The following is a 12,607-nucleotide window of genomic DNA, read 5'->3' on the forward strand; positions in this document are numbered from 1 at the left end:
CATTCAAAAGGAGGGAAAAGGACAGCAAAATGTTGACCGCCGAATAGCTGTGAAGTCTCAACATTGATTTGGCGGCGCTTTAGGAATGTGTGTGAGGAATGGTGGCCTGGGCAAGGGGGGCAGGGGTACGCCACTTAATTTCGGGGGCGGGGGCCCAGACACCCTCCCCCCCCCTGGGCCCCCCCTTAAGTACGTGCCTGGAGTGGCTTTTGTCGTACCATATACTTTGTCTCTTAAAGCAGTTCTTTCTCGACACTTCTACAGGAGCGTGCTTTAGTTATACTATTATGCAGACCAGTAACATCAACTTAAATGTGATAGCTCGCTTGATAGCTCCCTTCATTGGTAATTGGTGACAACGCGGCTGAGCGCTGGCTTTTCTGACGAAACATACAGTGGGTGTTTGCATTCAGTTCGTTATAGATAAAAGGTTGGAGTAGAACGTAAGGAATACGCGCAACAATCGGTTTATAACAACTTCGTAATTAACGAAAAGAGTTGAGGTGAATACCTGTCGAGGGGATAGGAAGTGATTAATACAACAAATGCAGAAACGATCGCAAGTAGGCCGTTTTGGAAACCCTTACGATAAAATATTTGATTGCTGCGCTGGGTACCTTGGTAGGATACGAATTCCCTCTTTTATCTTCTTTTTTGTTCGTGTCTTTTTTGTCGCCGGCTAATGCTCTGGCGTGGCGAAAGCGATAACCTTCTTCGCCACCTACATCTCGCAAACCGAGATGACAGAAGCTGTGCGTGCTCGCCCCTGCCGGACAGCCGCACACACCGGACCATCTGCTGACACTTCCAGATAAGTCTATTGCGCCGGTCTCATGTGCACTGCAGTGTGCATGCAAAAACAGCGGAATAAACGGTACTGTAGAAAAAGCGCAGTAGACGGACTTAATGCATGATTTGACATCGCAGTATATGTGCCTGTCGAGCAGCAGTGAGACGCACCGGTTGTTATCATTTTGCCACTATCAGATCTAAGTCTTCTCCATGACAAAAAGCTGCCACAACACAGAGGAAGATCCAGAAAGAGCGGCAGGGGAGAGAACTCCAGACTGCAACGTGGAAGACCGAGACGCTGCCGATGCGCTACCTCTAAGCTTGCGAAGAAATTTTGCTATTTGGACCTACGTCACACCATGTTTGTTGATTTCAGTATTTCGAAGGACAATTCTCGTGCAACTTCACGTGCCATTTTGCTCTAACCTATAACTTTCTAACCAATTTATTGCCTACAGCCACTTCTACACGCGTCTTTCCTTTGAATGGCAAGACCTCCACCGCGCTACTACTGATTGCCACCAAAGTTTGCTACGGCTTGTAGATTATCCAGCTTGTTTGTGCAGGATTTCGCCAACACATTCGATGGTGGGAAGGTATGTATGTATGATAAGCTCTCTGTGTGAAGCTCTGTGTACGTATTCTAACCACTGCACACTGAAGGTAGCGCAAATATTAGTGGAATGCGGTTGTGGGAGTGGTTTCTCCTCATGGATCCCCTGCATCTTTAAGACGACAAAGTAAACTGTTTGCGACTAGGTTCGACGCAGACTGCGACACATTGCTTTTTTTTTCTTTGGTTGGGGTTGGTTGATGTCTTTTTCTTGCTTAAATAAACATACGGCTCACAAGAAGCTACGTACGTGAATTGGACTATAGCAAGCACTAAGCTTTGTAACTTGTATCATCATCACATTATCATAAACTGTCTATTTCCGTCCACTGCAGAACGAAAGCCTCTCCCAGTCATCACCAATTATGCCTGTCTTACACCAGCAGACTTCATCTTACGCCAGCAAATCTTCTAATTCATTCACACCACCTACCTTCCTGTCGGAGTTCTCCTATTATCTGCGATAATTGTGGTGTTATCGCCTATCTCGGTTTTGGCCAAGCACGAGTGTGCACGGACTATGTGACGTCACTGATAAAGAAAGGGATAAAAAGCGGCTGTATAAACACGGGACTTTTTGGTTACGTGGATGTATCGGAGTGGCGTCAGTCTTTCGCTCGCATCACCGCACTACAGCAGTAGACACGACAATAATGGCCAGATGGACTTTCTTTTTTCCTATTATTCTCAACTATAATGTCCGATAGTCCCGTTCATGCTCATTAATTCACACCACGATCCACTTGCCTATTAACATTACGCTAACATGTTTTGCTGCATAATTCGTTTTGTTGCTCTATACTTGTTGTCTAGCGCCTTTGCTTTTGTAGGCAGTGCAGTCCGCAAGAAACACGCATAAAGAAATGACAAGTAAAACAGGACCGGCTCACGTATGCCTTCTTTGTATTCGTGCACATATGGCTGACGTGTCCGTGCTTTGTTGGCGTTTTTTTAGCGCTTTTCTCGCGCTGCAATGCGTGTGCATACAATATGAACGAAATAATGTAAACCGAAGTTTTCCACACGGGAAATGTATTTACGTAGCCAGACGGGAAATCTATTTGCATTATCTACTGAATTTACAAAGTCCACAGCATTCCAGTTACTGAAGGGTCATCATCTTCAGCACCAAACTCACGCTCCTGTTCCTCAATGTTGTGCAGTGTAGGGTGTGAATACGTTAGTTCCGGTTGAATGCTATATTAAACGGTTTTCAATAGTAGGAAAACTTCAAGTGATGACTTTTTAAGGCCTGCGGTATTCGCAGCAACCAATTTTTATTGTGTTGTAAATTTATTTCTCATGATTAGAATTCTTCGTAATTCTCCAAATGTTCTTGCCGAAACTGAATGTTAATAATAATTCAGTTAAATCGACACTGTAATGCTGAAGCCAGTCCAATGCATCACAGATAGAGAGAACAGCGGTGTCACAAGCCTGAGAGCATGGCATTATGGGGTGTGCACCGCTTCTGTTACAAGTGGCATCTCAATTTAACTTTGACTGCGTACAGCCAACCATCAATGATAAAAACTTCATTCGGTGCATTTTATGAAGGAATCGAATGCATTTGGCCATTTTTACGGAAGTTTCCAAAAGAACAGCTGGTAGAAGATGCGTGTTCTCCTCGCTGTACAAGTGCCATTTACGAGTGCGTAGTGCCATCTGTGTGCACACCTCTCATTTGAAAGGCACAGCTGTGCACGGCAAAGCAGGGACTTCTAGATTTCCGCACCTCCTTAGGATTCCCGCAGGTGTGAGCCAGTTGTTGTTGGCGATGCGAATCTTGGAAGAATTGTGGGGCCGTTTCACTGCAACGTTTTCTTAAGCTATGTCGTCTCCTGACATAAAACAAACTTTCTGATATATGTAAATAGCACTCGAAAAACGCTGACCGATTGACTGCTTGCGTTTGAGTGTGACGCCATGAAGTTCCGCACTTTGTCGCAAACATGGGTTCATTTTCTTCCCCGGAAAGCTGTTTTCCGGCATAGAGATGCGTTCTGTTATTTCTCGTGACAAAATTTGCGAGAACGTTTTCCTTCCACAAAAACTTAATCTTGGGCAACATGATATGTGTTTTGCGGTAAGGACATGTGTAGTAAATTGCTTCTTTGCGCACGAGATTTTTTAAAGGTGCAATGCCACTTTTCTTTTTCTTTTATGTATGTCTCCAACGCCAAGCGCTTCAATTTTTTTTTATATGTCATGCGGTCACTTCAAGTCTGCAGCCAGTCACTGTGATTCAGCGTAGTAACCAAAAATTCGGAGGGGTAGGGTGATGAGCATGCACTGAGCCGGTGAGTGGGGAGGGAGCGAGCAGGTGGTCATTGTCACACATTCTTTTCTGCCACGTATGCTGGTACACAAAAATTTCGGAAGGCCACGGGCTTGGTCTGCCACCTCAAGGCTCCCCCCCCCTGCAGTGATTATCTTCAGTACAGTCATTCACTGGCCGGGAACTTGCCAAAAAAGGGTAAATTTCGCTCGTCTCAGCTAATCCCGGTTGCAAGAAACTTACCAGGGCCGTACACTATGGCAGTGTTTTTCGAGGTGCCTTCGCTACGTCTCTCTTCGCTTTTATTTTTTGCTGCTAAACAAAGCTTATGGCTTTTGCTTCCGTACACGTTTGGTACTCCGTTTTGCCATGTGCCAATTAACTTTATTCAACGGCGTTTTTCGATGACCGTTTTAATTTATCCAGAACTATAAAATTGGTGATTCTCGTGAGGTGCACCGCTAATCATGACTTTAAGCACCAAGAAAGCGTTGTTGCTTTCAATATTACCACCGCAGCACTGCCGCAAAATCTTTGAAGATGCACATATGCAGACCGAAGGATTCATCACTAGCATAATTTTATCTTCACAATATTATTTATTGCAGACTCAACATTGTACTAAAACCTTGACAGAATAACGAACGTAGCAATGCAACCAAATTGTCTGAATTGCTATCACTTTCTGCTTATTGCTTCACTGCATCAGCGATAGGCTAAACTTTAAATCGTCCATGTGTGCCGGCACGATATCTGCACTCGTCAAGTCCTGAAGTGCTTATATTGACTCGAACACTGGAAAATACAAGCTATTAGTCAACACATAAATATTTACTGCTGTTTGGTGCGCCAATTATACGACAGAACATAAATGTTTCTCTGGGCATCTTGGGACCAAGCGTTGTGTTAAAATGTTCCCATTACTAGCGGTTTTTGGTTTGAGGCATAGAGTAGCACAATTGTTAACTCTAACTAATGAGATAATGACGCACTTAACAAAAATCGTACTTCTAAATAGGGCGTTGATTACTGGGCTTTTTTGGCATGGCTTATGCGAATTCTCTTGCTCGTTGACTTCAGTTTGACTGCACAACTCCATTTCTCAACAGAAGAAGAGATACGTGAGAGAGAGAGAAAGAGAGTGATGGCGAAGAGGAAGATGCGCTATTTTCTGCAGCCCTTTAGGGTGCACAAGCTGACAAACAAGAAGCAGAAAACTTCGATGGGGGGCGAAATGCGAAAAGACCCGTGTACTTAGATTGAGGTGCACGTTAAAGAACTCCATATGGCCCAAATTTACTGAGTCCCCCAATACGGCTTGCCTCCTAATCAGATCGTGGTTTTGGCATGCTAAACCCCATAAATCATTTAACACCTTGCCCAAGAAAGAAGGGCTTAGCCTAATTGACAGCTTAACACAGTGAGAATTTAATGGTGACAGAACATGAAATAATATGTCCACATATTTAGACCTAATCTCATAGGTCTTGGCATGGTATTGAACAATGTCAATCACATGTGACTGTCTTTGAGTTTTTCATGGTTTGTGTGAGTGTGCTTGTTCCCGGATATCCTTGATATTTATACCATTTTCCAGGTTTTACTAAATGCGTGCTATGTCCTCGTTCGCCTTTAGCGCTGGAGACTGTCTGTCACGGTTCTGCAAAGGCAGTTGGACAATTAACAGATTCTGGAATTTGACCCCACTTGTGGACAGATATGGCAGTATCAAAACAATGGTTATAAACGCAGAATGCATCGCGACTTTTGCATTAGTGTATTTCTAATGTCGTCTACTATAGGTGATTCCCGTTGGGCAACTGAAACGCTAAAAGAAAACATTTAAAGCGGCATTGTATGATACAGTAAACAGTTTTTTTTCCGCTATAAGCATTTTGCCATCCGCTCTAACGTTCAATAATAGTCCGTATATGATGCGGCTACATAGTAATTTATTATCACAACATGTGTAAAGCTTTACACGAAGCTCCCACTCACGTAAAACTTGGATAAGTTCTCTCAGATCTTCTATCAGATTTGTCATCATGTAGTCTTCTGGATTTTTGGGCTTGGTGGTAAGGCCATATCCGCGCAAATCCGGAGCCACGACGCTGAAATCAACGAAAAAAACAACAACATAGAAACAATGCTGTAGAAGAAGCGATTGTTATAGAAAGGGAAATGACCTGATGAAGTGAGCTTAAATAGGCACTTTTGCGCCACATATCTGAAGGGAAATTACTGGAACTGATTCACCAGAAATTCGTCCTCCATCAAAACAGTCAGTTTTTTAACACGACAAGGAAATGATAGCCAAAATAAGAGACACCCACTATGAGAGCAAAATGTGTGCGAAAAAGCACTTCATTTTCTGGAGGCAAATGAAATAATATTGTTACGTTACGTGAAGTTACGTGCTATTTCCAAAAGGAAATACATTTCGATAATCTTTATTTTCTAACAGAATGTACGAAACATCAATCACATGTTTTTGTGATAACCGTGCTGAGTTGCTTTAGAACGCTCACTTATACTTCAGTATGCCAGTACTTCATGATAAAGCGGGTTTTGAAAATTGCCTTTTATGCTGCAAATGACACAGTTAATTTACCGTAGCTCCGAGCTGGTTACACGAATAAAACACATACATATGTGTATTTACTTTAGCTTCTCATACCTTAATCGTTATCCGATTTCCGTTCACGTTTCACTAAATAAATGTTTAACCCTTGTCTTAATGTTTTTATGGCATGGTGCTTGCATAATTCTGCGCTTTGGTCCTTACGTACAGATTGAAATAGTTCTGCTTCTTAACCTTTAGCGTCTTACGTTGCACGGGAAGGTGGGGTTTGCAAAAACTGTTGTGAATGTACATTCTAACATGTTAGAACCTTCTTTTTATAGTGTAAGTGTGTCGAGATTCATTAGGCACAGTTTACTTCGCAGTTTAGAGTGTTCCTTACTCGACGCTGTTTCAACTCCCAAAATGTATAGCAACGCAGCTACCTAAATAATACTTTCACCTGACACTCATCGGAGAATCCGGGCTAAAGTATTGTCACCGTCCGCTAACGAAGAATACACAAATGCACTAGATTGAAGAACCGTTTTTCAAGCAACTCGTCACCGTATAACAATCACCAAGGAGCGTTTCTGAAGCGCAGCACCTCCGTCTGAGAGGCAGCGGTTATGCTTCATGTGTCGGTGTCTAGATGCAACTTCAAGTCGAAGCTTGCTTGTGCTCTACCTGGGGTTCTATACATATGCGCCCTAAAAGGACCTCTTTCTATTACATTTTGAATACGAAAATTTGCTCAACCAACGTTTCAAAATAGCTCTGAATATTTTTACTGAATGGAAGGCAGATTTTTTTGACGTGGCTGGTGAAAGTGTCGAGTTAAGCCTTCTCGGCATTGCGTATATCTTAAGAGCTTGTTGGCGTAGAAGGAAATGATACTTTCTTACGCTGAATTTCTTTACGTGACATCCTGTCAGCCTGTCGGCGCGGTGCTCAAAGAGAAGTTGTCCGCTTTGTTTCTGATATAGAGCTTAGCGTTAGAACATTAGGCAACTGATAATATATTCAAAATTTGCCTGGAGATACCTTATAGTTATCTCCAAGCTAAACAATTATACATGTAGCGATCGATGAAAGCTTCTAATTTACGCGTGTCGACAGTGCAAGTTAACATGTGTGTACTTGTTTGTCAGAGTTTCGCTTCTCTTTCCTTGTGCATTGAAAGGACGTGTACAGATCACCAGTTGCAAAAAACGTTCCTGTTTTAAAGATAAATCTTCCTTTGGCACTTCCCCGGAGTTTGATGCTCTTCGTTTTGCCGCCGCATATATTTTTGGACATATATAGACCATTTCACCAATTGCGTATGTGCTGGCTGCTGTATTTGCAGATTGCCAACTTGGTCCACTGCGTATATGAAACTGGGTATGTGACACTTGTGCCGAATCTTGGCTGATACCACAGAATGAATGTGGCACTGTGACACGAGGAGTAGGAAGGCTTAGTTCTATTAAAACGAAGCTTTCTTTCCACCTTCCGCGCAATTTGACGTTCATGGTTTTCTCGCCTAATACACCACGTGACTTAGTAGAAAAGCTGCGTCTACGCGTGAATTGTTGAATGAGGGTTTATTAGTGGGTGTGTTTTATGGGAACGAAGCGCATTTCAAGGACAGAAGAAGTGGGCGCCAACTAGAAGCATCTCGTTGAAGAAGCACGTAAACGTTATGCCGCAAAAACCAAACGTATACTTGCGCGTAAACGAAGGCAGTGATCAAGTTTTCGAAGCAAACAGCACAATGTGCGTCTCGCCGAGATGCAGGGGTTGTAGAAGTGGAGCTGTCCCCAGATCTATAACGACACCTGCCAACGTTGATATTGGGAGGAGCAATGGATCACGTCTTTCTGAGATATGTAAAACTTACAACTTTACGTCCCGTAATTCACCTTGCACAGTCCTCTGGTTAATATTATTCCAGCGTCTCTTCCGAAAAGGCGCCACATCGCTGTAAAGTACCTCATAAGCGGAACGTTCATTGCGTCGTTTATTCAAATGACAACGGCAGTGCTCTCCTTGAACGCGAAGATCTAAAATGAACACCAACACGACGCGTCATAATTGAGAGAGAAACGAATTACACGGATAACCTGCCCACTCATTTCACAAGCACATGTCCCCACATACGCGTGAACATTGATAAGCTTGTGCACAAGCATAAAGAGTTTCATTTCACATGAACTGCAAGATTCCCGTCGTATTGTTGAATTTATTTTTAAAGTTTGCCAAAGTTCTTCAACAATGGCTCTTCCAACCCATCCGTATTTTTGAACACTGATATGTAAAAAGCAAGGAAGGCGAACATAATAAATCAGACCCAACGCAATGTCCCAGTCTAAATTACGCGAAGTTTGAGTTAGCGAAGTGGCAGCGCTTAGTAGCGGGTGATAGCCTCGCCGCCTGAAGCCGTTAGCCGTCGACATCACGAGGACGAAGACGATGTATGATGCTTGTCAATGGAAGAAGTTTGATGAGAGGTGTACACACAGAGAAGTACGACACATACCTAAATGCATCTAAAGCATCATACCGCTTGTCTCACAGAGGGGCATACACTTTCGGGGATTCACCAAGAATGGTCATATACCGAGTGACCCAAGTTATCTACTAAGCTACCCAGCGGCAAGTTATCCCTTCGGACACATACCCAATGATCCAATGACCCAAGTTGTCTGTATAGTAGATTTATCCACAAATATATCCGACATGCCAACGTAGACAAATCCCCAAACCGGAGAAAGAGCCGAAGAAAGGTTTGCTTTAATACTCTCTTTAAAGAAAAGGAATGGGAAAAATTGCTGATAAAGACAGTGAACCCTTTTGCAATCACTAACAGGTACGCAGTCGGAGAATACTTCATTCTAATCCTCCATATTTGATGCCTTCTTGGTTTTGGAAAAAAAACATATTCGCAATGGACTATCGTCTTGATAATAATTGGTTGAATGCTAAACAAAATACTGATAAATAAGCTCTTGTGCTATTGCCATTGATTCAGAAATTTTTAGTCAGTGTGGGAAAACTTGTGACACGTTCATTCGTTAATTTCTTGGGTACTATAAAGTGCGGGTCCGAAAGGCTAAGTTCCAGAAATAAACAGGCTTACCAACAACAATACAGTTTGCGTAATGAGAAGGGGAAATATTTCAGCTGCCACATAGTCAACACCCCTCTTTCTTGCCTCAGAATTTCATAACCATTCGTATAAAATTTTGCTGCTGCACAGACACGAAGTTTGTGCGAATGCCTCAAGGTCAAGCCTCTATCAGTCCAAGTATGCTGCTTTTGTTATTTTGTAGCTCTGCCGAAGCAGACAGTAAAAACCTGTTCGTGTATAGTGGCGGCGACGCACTATAACAAAGTACCAAACAAATGGAAGGATGGCTGTGTTGGAAATAAGTTTGGGCGTTCAACTAGTAAAACATATCGTGTTGCCTAAGCAGCTATTGCTCCTGCAGACATCGTGTTGTGGTCGTCAAGCTTGCTTTCGTATTTTGTCACCTACAACACGTATGTGGCACATTCGTCTCACTATTAAGGACGTTTACGTCCTCTTCCAAGTAATACTGATTGCCTTGCAAAAATATTTCAGAAATTTCTAAGATATTGGCATATCTTCAAAAGCCCTCACTTTACAAACCACGTGTATGCGCCCGTTCAGTGCTCTTACTTGTTTTATAAAAATTTAAAAAATTAGGAGCGTATACAAAAAAATAATGCAAGTCGTCGGTTTTACGCAGCATAATACTGGTTCTCCAGACAGAACACACAGACAAGAAAGAGATGCGCAAAAGTCAAAGTGTGTAATACGCTGTGAAGAAGAGTTCAGTGAATAAACGTTTTGTTAAATATTTTACGGTACGTGTTGCAGGTTTTCAAACGAAGTCGCTCATTACTTCGGGCTTGTCCTCTGCCCCCAATCTCAGAAAAGCACTAGGCTCTTCACTTGTTTTTATGTGTCCGTGACATATACTTTGAATAAGCCTTCATGAGGCACGACCGTAGAAACTTACTGGCGCCCCTTTTTTATATCATTGGCAGATTTCGGGCTGAGGATATCAGAGCAGGTATTTGTATCGCTTCTGAATGAGTTCGTTATTTTAATGCCCCGACTTTAACATGCACAAAATTGTCCACATTATATGAAATAGTGTTAGCGTGTGAAATAGTGCGTGAAAAAAAAGTAGTTAGGTGAATACCTATACTTTTTTGTATTTGCTGCAATTATGCGTCTTAGCAAATGCAACACCTAATTGTCTGAAACGTTACGCCAAAGTTGACTGATATGCATCTTGGTTGCACGGAATTTCCCAATCTGCATTGCCAAAGGAAGAACCCTAATAAGCTGAAGGCCTTACACTGTTCGTATCTTTTTTTTCTATTGGACAATGGCAACTGATTATTCGAGAAGAGCAGTTGCTCAGAAGGCAGAATGTTCTACGTTAGCTACTACCGATTATAGTCGCTAGTATCAACCTGCATATTATTCGTTCATTGTAATGTAAATTTTAGTAGTGGAGGCGCGCTTACCAGAATTGTTCCGCGAGGACTGGTATCTGCCTGTTCCAAATGTACCAGAAATCCAAGAATCCATGCAGCATTAGCAACATAGGACGGTCTGGACGAGTGTCTTCACAGCCTTTAGTCACGTAATGCATTGTTATGTTCTAGGCAAAATAACAGAATGACGATATGTAAAACCCTCTAAGTAGTCAATTCAAGAGGTTACAGTTGTCTCGAGAAAAACGAAAAAAAAAAAACATAGTGTGCTTTATTTCCGTTAGCAAATGGAGCCTGGGCAATAGTAATAGTAAAGGAAAATTGTAATATTTTTTAGAACACATTATTAATATACAGTTCGGAATCAGTGGAAGAATGTATCGCTCAAAGACTCATCGCACTTATTTGTGTCAAACAGTTCAAGTTGATAAATACTCAAACACTAAAGTTAACACAGTAGAGGTGACAAAGCATACATACCGCTGTAGTGAAGACGCTAAAACGGAGAACAGAAGAAAGCGAGCACCTAACAACTATTTGGCAAACGTTATCGGATGTCGCACATCTTTAGAGGAACACAGGATAAAACAATGCACGTGTATTTTTCCTAGGCTCGGTACTTATAAAAGGAACCAACATTAGAAAAATGGGCAAACGTTTGAAAACTCTGCCCTTTGGGCCCCGCAGATCGACCTCGACCATGGCCTCCCTGTCAAAGTCGATGCCCTGTTTATGTCGGCCACATATTGGCGCTAGCCCCAAAGGTAACCCATCCTGGCGCCTCAGGCCTACGCTTCATTGAAAAGGCCGTGGGGCTAGTTTGCCATCTTACGTGAATGTCCTTCCATCACGATGGCGCTTAAGCGAGGGGCAGCGACTCAAGAATACATTCGAAAAAGCGCCGCACCGCCTTATGATCTCAGCAGCCAGCACTGTGGACAGCCCAAGATGGTTGGAATCTCCCAGTTCTCTTGGGCTCAATAGTTGGAGCTGTACGAGATGCCAGTGAGTGACAGACGCCAAGGAAGGTTGAGTGCGGTAACGTCGATCTCTTCGGAGATATCTTTAATTTTATTTCATTTTTCCTAGTTTGGCATCATGCTTGCTAATTTAATTAGTACGCGAATGTTTACTGCAATTTACACAGCCGATAAAACTATGAACCTCACTTGTTGTTTTGTCTAACACTTCGCTATGGTTATCAATGCTTCGCCTTCCGGGCGAAACTGCCACGTTTTTTATTTGACGCGTAAGAACGGGCTTGGCTGCGGCACTCTTAAGCATTATGAGAAACTTGGGAAGCTCGAATTGATGCAGACGCTTAGAGCTATTGCATCGAAACAAGATCAAGGATAAACGTGGTTTTCGGTCAATATCAAAGAGGTATAACCAAGTAGAACTTGTAACGGTACGTACTTAGTAAATACTGAGTCACTGTTGTAAAATACGGCTCCAAATCAGACAAACAATGAAGTTCCTACATTACACTCATTTTGGAAATTTGTGTGGGAGCATGATGTTTCTCAGACTAGTTTAAGTGTGCTGCCTTGAAAATAACGCAGAGCGGTTTCAATCCAACATTCTCTAAAGCGGCCCGGGAAAACAAATTTTAATTCCTGCACTGGCAAGGTAGTTCAGAATCTGATACAGTTGGCGAGTAGCGAGGGTAAATTAGAGAAAAAAATTGAATTTTTCCTGAGCACAAATGTGTTTTTCAATAGAGGCTGTTCCACATGATTTGCCCTACCATCTCCTGTCGCAATGCTCTGTCAAAGTCAAGGTGTATCATTGTAAATGTTTACGGTATGTTTAAAGTTACGAATGCTGCATTTTATATGTAGCACTTAGT

At 42.4% G+C, this 12,607-nt stretch overlaps 1 protein-coding gene across 1 annotated transcript in view; it reads right to left on the reverse strand.

The window, feature by feature from the left end:
- LOC126534402 (AB hydrolase superfamily protein YfhM-like) overlaps positions 1-12,607 on the reverse strand; it is a 46,801-nt gene that overhangs the window by 18,454 nt on the left and 15,740 nt on the right. Inside the window, exons 3-4 of the mRNA XM_050181687.3 lie at positions 10,789-10,925; positions 5,682-5,794 (exon numbers count right to left, since the gene is read on the reverse strand). Coding sequence (XP_050037644.2) covers positions 5,682-5,794; positions 10,789-10,925 — 250 coding nt within the window. The remainder of the gene's footprint in view (positions 1-5,681; positions 5,795-10,788; positions 10,926-12,607) is intronic.

Source organism: Dermacentor andersoni, chromosome 7 (genome assembly GCF_023375885.2).
Source record: "Dermacentor andersoni chromosome 7, qqDerAnde1_hic_scaffold, whole genome shotgun sequence".
NCBI classification, from domain to species: Eukaryota; Metazoa; Arthropoda; class Arachnida; order Ixodida; family Ixodidae; genus Dermacentor; species Dermacentor andersoni.